This window comes from Hypanus sabinus, chromosome 7 (genome assembly GCF_030144855.1).
Source record: "Hypanus sabinus isolate sHypSab1 chromosome 7, sHypSab1.hap1, whole genome shotgun sequence".
NCBI lineage: Eukaryota > Metazoa > Chordata > Chondrichthyes > Myliobatiformes > Dasyatidae > Hypanus > Hypanus sabinus.
Window position 1 is genome coordinate 165,125,526 of NC_082712.1, and position 17,754 is coordinate 165,143,279.

Genomic DNA, 17,754 nt, shown 5'->3' on the forward strand with positions numbered 1-17,754 from the left:
TGATATAAAAGTGCATATACTACATATAGTTAAATATAAAGTAAAAAGATCCTCCCCGAACCACCCGGTGCATTGGGCAAGACCCTTGCTATTCCTTTAGCATTTGTCTGTTTTACGAGGTCGAGTTGCTAGCTCAATGCTCAACCCAACACAGGTGAAACTCATACAAGGAGCCGGCCGGATTTGAACCCAGGACCTCTCACTCTGAAGTCACTACGCCACCACTACAGACAGGGTTAAATATACAATAGTACAGTTCTACTGGTGCTGTCATAGTGTGTACAGTACTGGGTGTTCAGAAGTTTCACAGCCTGGGGTCCTTGTTCGTATACTGCCCTACCTTCTGCCTGATGGCAGGTGATCAAAGAGGTTATGGGATGGATGGCAGGTGATCAAAGAGGTTATGGGATGGATGAGAAGGGTCTTTGACAATGCTGACGTCTCTGCCTTATTCATGCCTTATAGTATAACCCACATAGCTGGCACATAAAGGGAAACATCTAACTATAGAAAGGATGCGGAAGCTTTAGAGAAGGTGCAGAGGAGATTTACCAGGACGCTGCCTGGATCTGAGAGCATGTCTTATGAGGACAGGTTGAGCAAGCCAGGGCTTTTCTCTTTGGAGAGAAGGAGGAAGAGAGGTGGCTTAGTAGAGGTGTACAAGATAATAAGAGGCATAGATAGAATGGATAGCCAGAGACATTTTCCCAGGGCAGTTAGCTAAAGTGAGGGGGCATGTCTTTATGGCGTTTGGAAGAAAGATAGAGGGGGATATCAGAGGCAAGTTTTTTTACACAGAGTGGTGAGTGCATGGAACAAGCTACCAGGGTGGTGGTAGAGGCAGAAAAATTAGGGATATTTAAGGGACTCTTAACTCTTCCATGGACGATCCAAATCCCTACTGCAAAAGGAGGAGGTTTGGGCATGGGGCTAATAACCCCATCCCATAAAAACCCAGGGCTACAGAAATGCCAACAGAAGTTCCAAAGACCTCATCCCTAGGAGAGAAAGGATCTTCACATAGAAAACATAAAATGGGATATGCCTGGGGTCAACTTGAAAGACTGGTCCAGGACAGAATACTCTCGGGGGCTGCTGCCGGTGGCTTATGTCCCAGTAGAGGTGATGGGCCTAAAAAGAATGAGACCCTTAGATAAGTACATGGATGAAATTAAAATGGAGGGCTATGTGGGAGGAAAGGGTTAGATTGATCTTATAGTAGGTTAAAGGGTTGGCACAACATCCTGGGATGGAAGGCCTGTACTGTTCTACATTCTATGTATAATGTTGTGGTGGATCCAATCACCACCTTTGCACATGAATCTATAACAACCACTGCATGGATTGAAGTGTAGATTCTGTACTTTTCTCAACACTGCCTGTGGGACATCACAGGTATGATGGAACCCCAGACTACCTGCAGATGACTATTCTGTCTGCATTAGTGTACAACAGAGAAGAAGGACCAAATAAATATCCAGAAACATTTCCCAAGAGATTGTGGAATGGGATATATGGACTAGTACCACATAAGCTGTCCCAAAGTGAATAAACAATGTCAATGGCTCACTCGAATGAGAGTAGATAGAACGCACATGATAGTTATGATCAGGAGGATCTGATTATACCAAACAGGAGTGGCTGGTTATCTGAAATATGACACAGGCTAGGAACAGCAGCTGAGCAAAGGAGCTTAAAGGAAAGGTTTGTGTTCATGTTTTTAATTGGGAACCAGGGGACAACTTAGAAGAGGAGCATGGCTGGGATCTAATGAGAAGACTGTTACTACCCTTTGAAGAAAGACTAATTCCATATTAACTTATTAGATTGATATATTTTTAGACATTTAAAATATTACAGCACTGTACCGGCCTTTTGGTCCATGATGTTGGGCCAACCTTTTAATCAACTGAGGATCAATCTAAACCTTTCCTCCTACATAATTCTCTATCATCCATGTGTCTATCTAAGAGTTTCTGAAATGTCCTGAACGTATCTTCCTCTTCAGCCACCTCTGGAAGGGCATTCCATGCACCCGCACTCTCTGGAAAAGATACTTACCTCTGGCATTCCCCTCATTCTTTTCAGCAATCCCCTTCAAATTTTGCATTTGTATTAGCAAATTTGGAACAGGGGAGGTGAATAGAGCAGAGCTGAAACTTGTGCAAAGACTTTCTGTCATCCCGTTTAGCATCTCAGATTGAATTGGCATGATTTGTTTATCCTGTTTATCTTGCCCCCATTTTCTGGGAAAATTAAAGATCCAGGTCAGAGGTATATATTCACATTACAAATGTAAATTTTGAGATAAATGATATTGTTAATATTTCAAACTTGCAAATTTTGAAGAATCCTTCATAGAAGAGGGGTTAAAAATAAATGATTCATTGAAATCTCTCAGAAAATGTGTCCTTGTCTTATGATAGCTGAAGGATGCTACCATTCAAAGACATCTGTGGTGCACCTGGGGATGCTTGAGTGTGCAAAAGTGAGATTGGTAGCAGGAGAGGCAACACGAGATTTATCACCCAGAAAGGGGTTCAGAAAGTAAGGCAGGGTCAGAGACAAGATTGCACCAACTGCTTCTGCAGTCAGAGGGGTCGATGTGAAGGAGGAGTTACATGAGTGAAAGGCTGGCAAACAGAACACTTTGCTACTGAATTCTCCAAGATCTCCTCTGATCCAAGGTCAGCGCTGTACTCACAGCAAGAGATGTACTCACGTTTCTTCTTCCAAAAGGTTCACAAGCTCTGTGATCCACAACCTTAAAGAAGATGTCGGCTCAGTGGCATGCTCACAGACAGACATTTTGAGGATCTGCTGATACTTCTATGCCAGCCTATATAACAGAAAGACTCCAGAGCCTCCGAGAACTTCCTGTTGTCTATTACGGAGGTGTGAGGCAACAAGCAGGGGAGTCTGGACCAGTCACTGATCCTGAAGGAGTTGACTGGCTCCATCTTTTCTCCTGGAAGTGACAGCTTACCAGCTGAGTCGTACCTGGCTCCGTGAAACTGGGTGGACCTAAACAGTGCTACGTTTCCAGCTGACAGCATGTTGGACTCCATGAGGAAGGGCACCATTAAGCTCATCTACAAATATAAGGGGGTAAGGAATTACATCAGGAATTGGAGACCCACTTCACTGTTGAACGTAGACTATAAAATCTTATCCAAGGCCAACACCAACAGGGTCAAGTCTGATCTGGGATAGGTGATCCACCTGAACCAAAACTGTGTTGTACCTGGCATGAAGACCTTTGACAACCTTGTGTTACTGAGGGATACTATCACTTACATGCAGGACAGGGGCTGGATGCCTGCCTGGTCAGCTTGGACCAGGAGACAGCCGTTGACGGGATATCACACACATACTTGATGGACATACTGTCGAAAAACGGGTTTGGAGAGGGAGTCAGGAGGACATTGTTGCACTACCTGTCCTTCGTGGAAAGATGGAGCGGGTCAGACAGGTCACAAAAATGTACCCAATGTTGCCCTCACCCTGATGACCACCTTTGTGTGTGGCTCTAACAGGCTGTACCACTATGTGCTGAGGTTCTATCTGCCCCCGGGGTTGTGAAGGATGGATTCGGCCCCATTGCCACACAACATCCCAGTCAGCAGGACATTGTTGCTCTGCCTGTCCTTTGTGGACCACTATCCATGGCACCACATATCTATCGGACAGAGACCAGCACTGAACTTGTTACAAGCACTCCAGGAAAAGGATCCGATGGAAACAGTGGGGTAGTTTCCTGAGCAGACCATGTGGCCAAATGACCCATTGACAGGCCTCACGAACAGGCAGCAAGACCTTGCCTGGCTGGCAGTAAGAGCAAACCTCCCCGTCAGATTCTTCTTCAATGCCCAGGGCTTCATTCCCACAGCCCACTGACTGTGGTGGGAAAGAGACCTCTTTGTGGGCTGTGAACTTGCAAAGGTGGTTGTGAAGAAAGATGAAAGGCCTGTGTCACAGTTCATCCTGAGCAGCTTCCGGTCAAGATGGCACCCACATACAACGCTCCTTTGATCAATCTCTTCTGGATAGATCATGAAACCATCTTTATCACTTCTTTTATGTCTTTTATGTTTGTTTCTGGTCTTGAATGAGGTTCTGGGACTGCTGGAACCTGTGTTTTGCTGTTTGGGTGCTTCAGCGCTCTGCATTCTCTGAGAGGATTCTGGGAGTAGGCAGAGGCAGTGTGAGTGAACCTCACAGCGAGAAGCTCACAGTGTGCAGGACAGCACACGAGCCAATATTTCATCCCATTTTGCTGATTATAGCTTCCATTGTTCACCGATTAGAGCTGTGAGGGTGATTGAAAGATCAAGGTGAGTGGTGAAGTTTGGAGATCGTTTGGGTGTTCCGGCACTCTGTGGTCTTTGAGAAGATTCTGAGAGGCAGAGGACGCGTGCACAAACCTCGTAGCAGGCAGACTGTAAGACAGGGTGCAAGCTGATGTTTGGCTTCATTGCGCTGATTGTAGTTCCATAGTTTACCAATTAAAGTGATGAGGGAGACTGATGCACCAAAGCAAGTGCAGAGTGTGAGTGCCGGCTGCTTGCCTTTCGATCAGTTACACTGTACCGGAGAGCCCGCTGCACCTGGAGAATGTTGCCCAGGATTTTCTGCATTTTGGATGTGGACTGAGAGTATAGACTCTTTTTTCTCAATCTTATAGCTTTTACCGTATATTCTGTGTTTTTTCGCCCAATCTTCTCATTTTTTTGTGGGTGGGAGGGGGGTTTGGGGGCTGATGTGCCTGATCTATTTTGTTTGTTTTTTTGAGTGGGAAGAGAGATCCGGGGGACAATGTTCCTGATCTGTTCTGTTTGTTTTTTAGTGCAGGAGGAGGGATTTGGGGTCGATGTGCCTGATCTGATTTGCTTGGTAATTTTTTTTGTGCGGGAGGAGTAATTTGGGGGGCGCGGTTGATGTGCCTGATCTGATTTGCTCGGTAATTTTTGTGCGGGAGGAGTGATTTTGGGGGAGGGTGTCGAAGTGCCTGTTTCATTTTTTGCAGGGAGGTGAGGTTTGGGTTGCCTTTCCTGGTTTCATGGCTACCCAGAGGACTGAAGAATTTCAGAGTTGTATACTTTGATGATAAATGAACCTTTCAGCTGTGTGACAGAGGACTCTCCGACCTTCGGGCTGTTTCGAGAGACACACACGGAGATAAACCTCGGGCACTGCTGACAGATCACCAGCCTGGTGAAAGCTGCTCTTTGCTCTGCCTGAATCTTGTTAGCCTACCGGCTCACCGAGACGTCAGTGGAGGAGTGTTGCTGACTGGCAGGATCGAGGCTGCAGGAGTACGTGCTGACTGACGTACTGAGGCTTGGCACAGCCTCCGAAAGTGCTCGGTGGGGAAGGACCACAGTGTAGGATTCTTCTCCTACAGCAGAGGGAGGGCAGGTTGTGGGAGGAAGCCCCTCATTTATTGTAGTAGTTAGTACATCACCCCAGAGAGCCACATGATTGTCAGCAGTGCTACTGATCTGTATGCATGTAATAGAACAGGACTGAAAGCATTGGCCCTGTATGCAAAGCATGAAAAGGCATTGAACAGTTTGTTCTTGTAAATGAATCTTTATTATGATCAAAGTTTATTTTGTTAATAAAACAAACTGTAGAAACACGTGGTGAGCTTGTACTGAGAAGCTGGTGTCAGACATACCGCTAATTAACAACATAGTGTGAAATGGTTAGTGCAGTGGAGAGGGAGGGGAAGGGGAGAGGGAGGAGAATGGGGTGAGGGAAGGGAAAGGGGAGTTGGAGGGGAAGGGGAGAGGGAAGGGGGAGTTGGAGAGGAAGGAGGAGAGGGAGGGGAAGGGGAGTTGGAGAGGAAGGAGGAGAGGGAGGGGAAGGGGAGAGGGAAGGGAAGGGGGAGTTGGAGAGGAAGGAGGAGAGCGAAGCAAAGGGGGAGTTGGAGGGGAAGGAGGAGTTGGAGAGGAAGGAGGAGAGGGAGGGGAAGGGGGAGTTGGGGAAGGGGGAGTTGGAGAGGGAGGGGAAGGGGAGAGGGAAGAGAATGGGGTGAGGGAAGGGGGAGTTGGAGAGGAAGGAGGAGAGGGGGGAAGGGGGAGTTGGAGGGGAAGGAGGAGAGGGAGGGGAAGGGGGAGTTGGAGAGGAAGGAGGAGAGGGAGGGGAAGGGGGGGTTGGAGGTGGACCGCTGTTGGATGCCTGTTGTTAGAGGCAATGTCTCTTTATGACACTGGGTAGATATCAGTCCCCAGTAAGGCTCATGCTGAAGTTATTTGTGTTAATCTTGCTGCGCAGGCTATTTTACCATCTGCTCTATACACATTATGATATCATTCATTTTTTTTGATTAAAGTTATTGAAAAAGTAATGAGTCAGATGTGAAGAAGCATGAAAGTAGAATGGGAACAATTCTGCCCAAAAACCTGTCATGGAGGTAAAGATCAACACAAAACGAGGGCGAGAATGAGAGAAAACAAAAAAAAGGTCAGGAAAGAGGCCGTTGCTCTTGTCTGCCACAAAAGGCAGGCCTTCCTGGACGCCACCAATTCTAATTTTACTCACCATTCCCACTCCTACCTGTCGATCCATGGCCTTTTCTACTACCACAATGGGGCTACTCTCAGGTTGGAGGAGCAACACCTCATATTCTGTTTAGAGATAGCCTTTTCAGCCTAATGGCATGAGCATTATTTCTCAAGTTTCCAGTTACTTCTCTCTCCTTCCTTCATTTCCCATTCTGATCACACTCTCATCCCTTCCCCTCCTCACCTGCTGATCACTTCCTCCTGTGCCTCCTCTCCTATCAAATTCCTTCTTCTTCAGGCAAGTTACCTCTTCTATCCATCACCTCTCAGCTTCCCATTTCATCCAACCCTCCACCACCCCCTCATCTGATTTCTCCTATCACTTTGCCAGCTTGTACTCCTTCTCCCTCCCCTCAACTCTTCTTATTTTGCCCTTTTCTGACCCCTTCCTTTGCAGAAGTTTGGCCCAAAATATCCTCTGTTTATTCCTCTCGGTAGAAGTTGCCTGACCTTCTGAGACTGTCCAGCATTTCGTGTTTGTTACTCAGGAAACACGTCCATTTGGAAATCAAATTGCAAGAGTTTCGGGAATGCAGGAAGCGTTTCAGAAAAAAATACATTATTGAGAAACGAATTAAGAAAACGGAGCTATATCTTAATCCAGCCAGAATCTATTGGAGCCTGTGGTGAAAATTCACGTTTATTCACGAGCATCCCAAAACCTGTCCTCCTCCAGAAATGCTGTGGGTGATCGTCTCTGTCTCCACTTGTGGTTCATTTTGATCACTGTGAACCTAACTGTGCTACAAACGAGTATGAACATTAACAAAATTTGCTTAAAGATAATCAGCAATTATATAATTTAAATCACTCTTATTTGATTACAGCCGTCTCAGCCAATAGCGGGCTGATGATGTAAGGTGTTTGTCACATGACGTCTGTTCCTCCCCCTATATGCGAATGCACAAATTAGCTATCCAATCACATATCCCCGTGTATTCTGAGACCAATTGGAAAGCAAAGAAAATCCACTTCTATCTGATTGGCTGATATGCAAGAGTCTGTCGAAATTATTAGTTCGTCTGTAACAATTAAACTCGTGTATTAAAAATAATCTAATACTTCCCTCCTACATGAATGGGCTTCTTTTATTTCTGGGGTATTTTCTGAAAAGTTTGAAAAATTCCTGGTCGATGTGCATTTGAACGCAACCATCGTCCGGGGGTAGGGGTAGGGGTAGGTGCGCAAAGTAGCAGCCGGCTTTTGAACGACTATCATCGATTCCACACTATCTGCACTCTGATGGCCACGCAAACCCTTGGCAAGGGAGCATACTTAATAAAAGAGTCATTGTCCAGCGGTTCTGTTTGGAAATGACAGTTCGCGGCTGAAATGCACCGTCCTCTGCTGCGCAAGGGGAAACTGACCCGGAAGGGAACTGCGGCAACACTGTAGTATCTTGCAGCGTGGAGTGTGAGCTAGGAATCAGACTCAGCTCCTGTTATCCATCCCAACAGTAACATCACCAGCATTCACTGTAAGTGCTCTCTTTGTACAATGCTGGGCCGTAAAGTGACATTGGCGACTTGCGCACTGAACCAGTGGGCTTTAGATTTCGAAGGAAATCTCCAAAGAATTTTGAAAAGTAAGTTTTACTGGAAGATTATCGATAACATTGCAAGTAAATACTTCGGAATTGCGTGTTGTTTCCATCGGAACCCTTTTACTCTCTAAACTCAAAACATTTCTATTTTTTTTCAGTTTATGTTGGTTGTTTGGGATTATAATTTATTCTCACTACCCCCAGATTAGCAACCACGCCCTCGCAGAATTCACAAATTGAGACTTTAGCTTTTTGAATTATGGTAGTTCTATTGTGTAGGAATAGCAACATTTATTGGAGGAATATCGATATTTAAAAAAATCAATTCCCGGAATTTCAACGGCTTGCTCCTGGTCCTTCTCCTTCCATTGTTCTGGGCCCAGCACGTAAATGCAATTAAATGTGCAAAGAAATCACAGTAGCACCCCTACTTGATAGAAGTTTGCGTAAATACGACCTCAATGAATGGATCTGATCAGGCAGTGTGTAAAACAAGCTTTTTCACTGTGCCTCCATAGACGTGACGATAATAAACCAATTTACCGAAAGAAGATGGTCTATTTCCCTCCATAGATGTTGCCTGACCCTCTGAGTTCCTCCAGCAGTTTATTCTTTGGCTGGAATACATTTGAACAAGGCCTTGGAGATAGGTAGGTCCGAAAGGTACAGAAGGCCTGAGGTGTGTTGGCAAGCAAGATCCAAAATTGTCTTGGTACTAAGGAGGCAGCAGGTCATGAAGGATGGCCCTTTGTCTGACTGGAAATCTGTAACAGGCCAAATCCTGGCAATTTTGTCTGTATTTGGATTATAATGCAGGTGGTCAGATTGGTAAGTGTGTACATCTCAAGGGGACCTGAATTTGCATACATTGCTTTTTGTGGGCGAATTTGCATGTAGGAGTAACGGTGTAAAAATAAGGGGCCTTGGCTTTATGGCAATGAGGTATTTCATTTCTGAGGGCTTTGCAGTTCTTTTCCTCATAAGGATGGTTGAACCAGCCCCTTTGAATATTTTTAAGGCAGAGATAGATATACATTTGCAAGTAATTCAGTGGATGTGTGTAGCTGTGAATGCTGCTTTGAGGTTAGAATCGGCACAACTAGGACCTTATTAAATTGTGGAGATTGGTAGCTGAGGGCAAAATGATCTACTCTTCCTCACTCATATGCTTGTAAATCCATCATTGAAGAGCCCCACTATCCAGGGATGTGCCCTCTTTGTGTTGTTAGAGACGAGGAAAAGGAATTGGAATCAGGTTTAATATCACCAGGAAGTGTCGTGAAATTTGTTAACTTTGCAGCAGCAGTTCAATGCAATAGATTATAATATAGGAAAAAACTGAATTGGAGTAAGTATATATGCATATTAAATAGTTAAGTTAAAATAAGTAGTGCAAAAACAAATAAATAAATGGTGAGGTGGTGTTCATGGGTTCCAAAGTCCATTCAGAAATCGGATGGCAGAGGGGAAGAAGCTGTTCTTGAATTGCTGAGTGTGTGCCTTCAGGCTTCTGCACCTCCCTCTCAATGGTAACAATGAGAAGAGGGTATGTCTTGGGTGAAGGAGGTCCTTAATAACAAATGTGGCCTTCCTGAGGCACTGCTCCTTGAAGATGCCTTGGATACTATGGAGGCTAGTACCCATGATTGAACTGATTAATTATACAATGTTCTGCAAATAGCTTTGATCCTGTGTAGTTGCCCCCATACTGGGCAGTGATGCAGCCAGTCAGAATGCTTTCCATGGTACGTCTGTAGTTTGGGTGTTGAACCAAATCTCCTCAAACTCTTAGTGAAATATAGCCACTGTCTTGCCTTCTCTATAGCTGCATCAATGTGTTGTAACCAGATTATGTCCTGAGAGAAATTAACACCCTGCAACTTGAAATAGCTTACTCTCTCCATTTATGATCTATCTGAGGATTGGTTTGTGTTCCCTCGTTTTACTCTTTCTGGTCCACAATCCTCTTTTTGGTCTTACAGACGTTGTGTGCAAGGTTGTTGCTAGGACATCAGTTAACTAGCTGGTATATCTTGCTTCTGTGCGTCCTTTTTGTCACCATCCGAGTTTCTACCAACAGTGGTTGTATCGTCTGCAAATAGATGGCAAATTCACATTCCGCGTGTTTTGGGAACAACTTCTTTTACAAATTGCCATCAGGTTTCTGAACAGCCACGAACACTACCTTCTTAATTCTCTTTTGCGCTGTTTTCTCGTAAATTAATTTTTATATCTTTGCTGTTGCAAAACGGCAAATTTCACAACCTGTGAGTGATAATAAACCTGATTCTAGTTTATCTTGTGGCTACCAGTATTACTTCCTTCATTTACATACTGGGGGTATTCTTAATTTATGTAGAATTTCATTTTTCTGCCTAATTATTAGTGTGATATGCTTTCTCTTAACATCACCTCAACGTCATGTTCAGGGCAGACAGTAGAAGTAAGTATTGCAAGCACAATCTTCTCATTTTCAAAATGGTTTAGGACCTTATGGAAGCAGAGAGGTAGTGGGGTATCCTGTACAGAGGGCGCTCTCTTCAATGGGAAAATGAAATGAACTGACATCTGAACTCAATGCATTTAGATTGGGTGTTTGTCTTTGATCTGATTAACAAGACTTGTACATAACTTGTGATTATAGCAGCGTTGATAATTTCTTTTCAGAGAGGGTCATGAAACAACTCTGTAAATATCAGAATTCTAAATTAAAAGCTATTTTCTGGAACATAGTTTGCATAAAGCTGTATGAGATCATAAGACATGAAGTAGAATTAGGCTATTTGGCCCATAGACTGCTCTGCCATGTGATCATGGCTGATTTATTATCCCTCTGAACTCATTCTCTTATCTTCTCATTTGATGTTCTCACCAATCAAGAACCTATTAACCTCCGCTTTAAATGTACCCAATGATTTTGTCTCCATAACTGTCGGTGGTAATAAATTCCTCAGATTCACCACCCTCTGACTAAAGAAATTACTCCTTATCTCTGTTCTAAAGAGACATTCTTGTATTCAAGGGTGTTCCTTCTGGCCCGAGACTCCCCCACTATTGGAATCACCCCCTCAACTTCCATGTTCTCTTTGCTTTCAATGTTCGATAGGTTTCAATGAGATTCCCCCCCCCCCCCCCCATTCTTCTAAGCTCCAGTAAGTACAGCTATTCCCAGGATCATTCTTGTGAAGTTCCTCTGGATACTCTCCATTGCCAACATATTTTTCTTAGATAAGGGGCAAATTTAGCTTAGGTGGTCTGTGTTACATTCAAAGCTGCTCGTGCTCCACTGGCTAAACCTGATCTGTTCCTTTAATTTCCCTTGAATTCGAAGGGTGGCTGGAAGGTTCCTTCAGATCGTTTAGTTAACAAATTGAGCTTCCTATGTTTCTTGAATACGACATATGTTGAATTAACATATCAAATGTCTAATGAAAACTCTGCATGACTAAAGCATGTCAGTCTGGACTTCATGGTTGGGGAGTTGGGAAAGGTGTGCTCTTATCTGGAGCACAGTGGTAAGGCTGGTGAAGTATCTATGTCAACCAGGTTGGTACGGTGGAGAGGTTGGTCAACATCACAGTCAAATCGTGTTCCAGCAATGTCTAACCATTGTTTTAGAGGTCTGAGGGAATAGAAGAAGAAATATCTTTTAAGAACATTTGCTTGCAGAGTTGCTTGCACAGTGGTGAAGATCCCTGCTGCACCTGGTGACCCTGTGATCTCTTGTCTCAGAGGCCAATGTTAGGCTGTCTTTAAAGAGAGTGAACCCTTGCAAGGCGGAATGTCCCGATGGAGTACACGGTAAGGCTCTGAAAACCTGTGCCAACCAACTAGTGAGAAGATTTAGGGACGTTTTCAACCTCTCACTGCTACGGGCAGAAGTTCCCACTTGCTTCAAAAGGCAACAATTATACCAGTGCCTAAGAAGAATAATGTGAGCTGCCTTAATGACTATTGCCCAGTAGCACTCACATCTACAGTGATGAAATGCCTTGAGAGGTTGGTTTATGATTAGACTGAACTCCTGCCTCAGCAAGGACCTGGACCCATTGCAATTTGCCTATTTCCACAATAGGTCAATGGCAGATGCAATCTCAGTGGCTCTCCACGTGGCTTTAGACCACCTGGACCACCTATGTCAGAATGCAGTTCATCGACTATAAACTCAGCATTTAATGCCATCATTCCCATAATCCTGATTGAGAAGTTGCAGAACCTGGGCACTGGTGCACTTCAGGGGTGTGTGCTTAGCCCACTGCTCTACTCTTTATATACTCATGACTGTGTGGCTAGGCATAGCTCAAATACCACCTATAAATTTGCTGACAATACAACCATTGTTGGTAGGATCTCAGGTAGTGTCGAGAGGGCATACAGGAGAGAGATATGCCAAATAGTGGACGTGAGAGTGACCAAGGCCATGTGTGGTGCTGACTGCTGGACGGATCATCGGCTCATAGTGTCCAAGTTTAAACTTCGCATCCTGCCTGTGAGAAGACCCCCAGGTCAGAAGACTGCAAAGAGGCTCAATGTCTCCAAGCTGAAGAGCAGCGTAGTTGCAGAAGAATTTTGTGAAGATCTAGATAGCAGGCTGCTTGACACACCCCAGGATGACCACACCAGCATTGAAGAGCAGTGGATGGCTTTCAGAGATGCGGTCTACTCTACCACTCTCGAACACCTTGGACTAGCAATCCGTAGACATCAAGACTGGTTCGATAAGAACGACGAGGAGATAACTGGCACTGTTGTCAGAGAAACACCAACGGTTCAGAGCGCACCAGAACGATCCCACATCACAAGCAAAGACAAATGCCTTCGCCAGTGCAAGACGGAAAGTGCAGAAGAAACTCCGTGAGATGCAGGATGTCTGGTTCAGCAATAAGGCCGATGAGATTCAGGGCTACGCAGACAGTCACGACACCAAGCGTTTCTATGACGCTTTGAAGGCTATGTATGGACCTCAGTCCTCTGGCTCCTCCCCCCTCCTCAGTGCAGATGGGACTCGGCTGCTGACAGAGAAAAAGCAGAATTTGGAGAGATGGGCTGAACACTTCAACCAGGTCCGCAACCGTCCTGCCGAAATCAATGATGAGGCCATTGCTCGCCTACCTCAGGTGGAGATCAGCCTGGACCTTGACAACCTCCCCACAGAAGAAGTCAGAAAAGCCATTGGGCAACTTTCTTGTGGCAAAGCACCAGGATCAGATGCAATCCCGGCTGAAATCTACAAAGCAGGAGACCCATTCATGATGCAGAAGCTGTCTGAGCTCTTCCAGTCTATGTGGAACGAAGGAAAGGTCCCGCAACAGTTGAAAGATGCCAGTATAGTCCACATCTACAAGAGGAAAGGCAACCGCCAGTCTTGTAACAATCACCGAGGCATCTCCGTCCTGTCCATAGCTGGGAAGATCTTGGCCTGCGTCCTGCTTAATAGCCTTCTCCAACACCTTGAGCAAGGTCTCCTCCCAGAAAGCCAGTGTGGCTTCCGTGCAGAGCGTGGAACTGTCGACATGATATTTGCTGCACGCCAACTCCAGGAAGAATGTCAAGAGCAGCACAGCGACCTCTTTATGACCTTCGTCGATCTGACCAAGTCATTTGATACAGTCAGCAGAGATGGCTTATGGAAGATAATGGAGAAGTTTGACTGCCCTAGCAGGTTCATCACGATTGTTCGGCAGTTCCACGATGGCATGATGGTGACGAGTCAGAAGCCTTCTCAGTGACGAACGGTGTGAAGCAAGGATACGTTCTCGCCCCTACACTCTTTAGCATGGTCTTCTCTGCTATGCTGACTGATGCCTTCTGCGATTGTCAGGATGGTATACACGTCAGATACCGGACTGGCGGTGGGCTATTCAACCTCCGGCATCTACAGGCTGTTACAAAGGCAAAGGAGACCGTCGTCAGAGACCTCTTATTCGCTGATGATTGCGCCCTCAACACCAGCACAGAGCAGAAGATGCAGCGAGAAATGGACTGCCTCTCACGAGCCTGTGACAACTTCGGACTTACAATCAGCAGCAAAAAGACCGAAGTTATGTACCAGCCTGCACCCGGAAAGCTCTACCAGGAACCACACATCACAGTAAAGGGGCAGAAGCTACTGGCAGTCGACAGCTTTACTTATCTGGACAGTACTCGATCACGAGCGATGAACATAGGTGCAGAGATCAGCAACAGAATTGCCAAAGCCAGTGCCGCCTTTGGGAGACTCCGTGAGAATGTATGGGAGCGGAGAGGACTCAGCCTTACCACCAAGCTGAAGGTCTACTGAGCTGGGGTTCTCACCACCCTCCTCTATGCCAGTGAGACCTGGACTGTCTACCACAGACACGCTAAACAGCTCAACCACTTCCACTTGAGCTGCCTTCGCAGACTTCTCCACGTATGATGGCAGGACAAAGTCCCAGACATGGAGGTCCTGGAGCGGGCTAGCACCCACAGCGTCTACACCTTCCTGCAGAAAGCCCAAGCCAGATGGGCTGGCCATGTCGTCAGGATGTCTGTCAGTCGACTACCAAAACAGCTGCTGTATGGAGAGCTGAGCCAGGGCAAGTGCTCATTTGGAGGGCAGAAAAAACGTTTCAAAGCCTGCCTTGAAGTGTCCCTCAAAGACCTCAACATCAATCCCAGCAGCTGGGAATCACTTGCTCTGGACCGCCCAACCTGCTGGAGCAGGACCACTAAAGGAGCATATGCAGCAGAAATCAGAGGCTCAGAGGAAATGCGCTGCGCGCAAGGCTCGAGCTACCTCCACCTTCACTGCAGCACTTACCCTCATGTGTCCCACATGTGGGCGAGCTTTCAGGGCCCGGATTGGTCTCACCAGTCACCTCCAGACCCACAGTCACAAACCCTCCACCTGACAGAAGTCGTGATCGTCTTCGACTCTGAAGGACGAACAACAACAACATGCCAACTAGTGGAATGGTGCTGCAGCAACAACCTGGCACTCCATGTCAGTAAGTCGAAAGAGCTGATTGTGGACTTCAGGAAGGGTAAGATGAAGGAACACATACCAATCTTCATTGGGGGATCACAACTGGAGAGAGTGAGCAGCTTCAAATTCCTGGGTATCAAGATCTCTGAGGATCGAACCTGGTCCAAACATATTGATGCAGTTATAGAGAAGGCAAGCTGTGCCGGAGGGGATGGGCGTCGGCTCGGAGGTTCAACGGACTCGGAGTCCGCTGCGGTCAGGTCGCTTTCGGTGCGTGCTGCGTCTGCGAGGCTGGGTTCGACGGAGCTTTCAGTGTGTGCTGCGTCTGCGAGGCTGGGTTCGACGGAGCTTTCAGTGTGTGCTGCGTCTGCGAGGCTGGGTTCGACGGAGCTTTCAGTGTGTGCTGCGTCTGCGAGGCTGGGTTCGACGGAGCTTTCAGTGTGTGCTGCGTCTGCGAGGCTGGGTTCGACGGAGCTTTCAGTGTGTGCTGCGTCTGCGAGGCTGGGTTCGACGGAGCTTTCAGTGTGTGCTGCGTCTGCGAGGCTGGGTTCGACGGAGCTTTCAGTGTGTGCTGCGTCTGCGAGGCTGGGTTCGACGGAGCTTTCAGTGTGTGCTGCGTCTGCGAGGCTGGGTTCGACGGAGCTTTCAGTGTGTGCTGCGTCTGCGAGGCTGGGTTCGACGGAGCTTTCAGTGTGTGCTGCGTCTGCGAGGCTGGGTTCGACGGAGCTTTCAGTGTGTGCTGCGTCTGCGAGGCTGGGTTCGACGGAGCTTTCAGTGTGTGCTGCGTCTGCGAGGCTGGGTTCGACGGAGCTTTCAGTGTGTGCTGCGTCTGCGAGGCTGAGTCGGGCGGTGCCGTGGAAGTCCATAGCAGGGGTATTCCCTTCTGCCGTCGGCGTGGGATGGCGAGTCTGTCGGGACCCTGGGGTCTTGTGGAAACTGTGTGGTGATTTCTTTTAAACTTCTGGTCCTTTAACATCTTTGGACTATTTTTACTGTGTCCATGGTCTGTTTTTTTTAATCAATTATGCTATTGTTTGCACTGTTGTAACTATATGTTGTAACTATGTGGTATCGTGCAGGTCTTGTAGCTTTAGTTTTTGGTCTTGTTTGTCTGGTGGATTTGGAGCTCCTTTCTGGGGAACGCGCTAAGACGGTAGCGCGATATTAATACGCAGCAGCCTCTCCGGACTCTGGATTGGGGATTGCCAAACGTTACATGGATTTTCTAGTGTAGTCTGTTTTGTCATATGCTTTTGTGATATCATTCTGGGGGAACATTGTCTCATTTTTTTAACTGCATTGCATTTGTGGTTTCTAAATGACAATAAACTGAATCTGAAAACAGCGGCTATACTTTATTAGAAGTTTGAAGAGATTTGGTATGTCAACAAATACACTCAAAAACTTATGTAGATGTACTGTGGAGAGCATTCTGACAGGCTGCATCACTTCCGTGGTGGGGAAGGGTTGCTGCTGCACAGGACCGAAAGAAGCTACAGAGGGTTATAAATTTAGACAGCTCCATCTTGGGTACTAGCCTACAAAGTACCCAGGACATCTTCAAGGAATGGTGTCTCAGAAAGGCACAGTCCATTGTTAAGGTTCTCCAGCACTAGGGCATGCCCTTTTCTTTCTGTTACCATCAAGTCAGAGGTACAGACGCCTGAAGACACACACTCAGCAATTCAGGAACAACTTCTTCCCCTCTACCATCCGATTCCTAAATGGCCATTGAACCCTTGGACATTACCTCACTTTTTTAATATTTCTGTTTTTTGCACGATTTTTAATCTATTCAATATTCATATACTGTATAAAGTATATTGAATGAGATTTATTTATTATAATTTTCTCTTCTGTATTATGTATTGCATTGAACTACTGCTGCTAAGTTAACAAATTTCACGTCTCACGCCCGATTCTGATTCTCTGTTCTCATTTTCCCCTTTTGTGGCAAGGTGCACATCGGAATTTTCCCACTTTCTCTAAGTTCTGATTTTTTTTACAAGTTTGGAGAGGCGAATTCAAATTTTATGGTAGGGGTGTAAAGCCAGACTTTTCTTGGTTTTCTTGTGTAGACAATTCATTTGAGTCTGATTGTCCTCATCACAGTTATCCCCCATCCTTGTTTTTCGTAACTTGCCCAGGTTTGTGTGTTTGATACCTTGTTTATTTAAAATTCTTGTAATAATTATTTTGAATTCTCCAGTACTTCATTTTAAATATCAACAGGCATTGAAATAGCAAAATCAAAAGGAGCAAGATACCGACTTGGACCGGAGCTGGAAATCTGGTAGGTGATGTCAGAAAGAGACTGAAAGGAGGGAATGATGTGACTCCTTTTACTACCTCGGGACCATACAAAAGGCTTTCGGACAGAGAGGTCTTCTGAAGAGAAGCAATTGTTAAGATTATAGTAAAAACCTGGTGGATTACTTGGCAGAGACAAAAGAGCCTGCTGGTGTCCTTGTAACTGACCTTGGATTTCAATAGTTTGTGTAGTACAGCACAAAAATAGGCCTTTTGGCCCATCTCATTCATTCTGACTAAAATGTCCATTGAAGCCAGTTCTGAGTCCCATATTTAGATCGTTGTGCATGGTGACTGAACACTGACTGTGTATAAGAGCTGATTGATTGGTATTGCCAGGAGATCTAGGTGAACATTCAAGATAAGTGAATGTGCATTATGCTCTT

At 45.9% G+C, this 17,754-nt stretch overlaps 1 protein-coding gene across 1 annotated transcript in view; it reads left to right on the forward strand.

The window, feature by feature from the left end:
- Nucleotides 1–7,695: 7,695 nt before the first annotated feature.
- The window catches only part of nadsyn1 (NAD synthetase 1), an 83,159-nt gene continuing 73,100 nt past the window's right edge, over nucleotides 7,696–17,754 (forward strand). Inside the window, exons 1-2 of the mRNA XM_059976044.1 lie at nucleotides 7,696–8,154; nucleotides 17,291–17,351. Coding sequence (XP_059832027.1) covers nucleotides 8,067–8,154; nucleotides 17,291–17,351 — 149 coding nt within the window. The 5' untranslated portion in view covers nucleotides 7,696–8,066. The remainder of the gene's footprint in view (nucleotides 8,155–17,290; nucleotides 17,352–17,754) is intronic.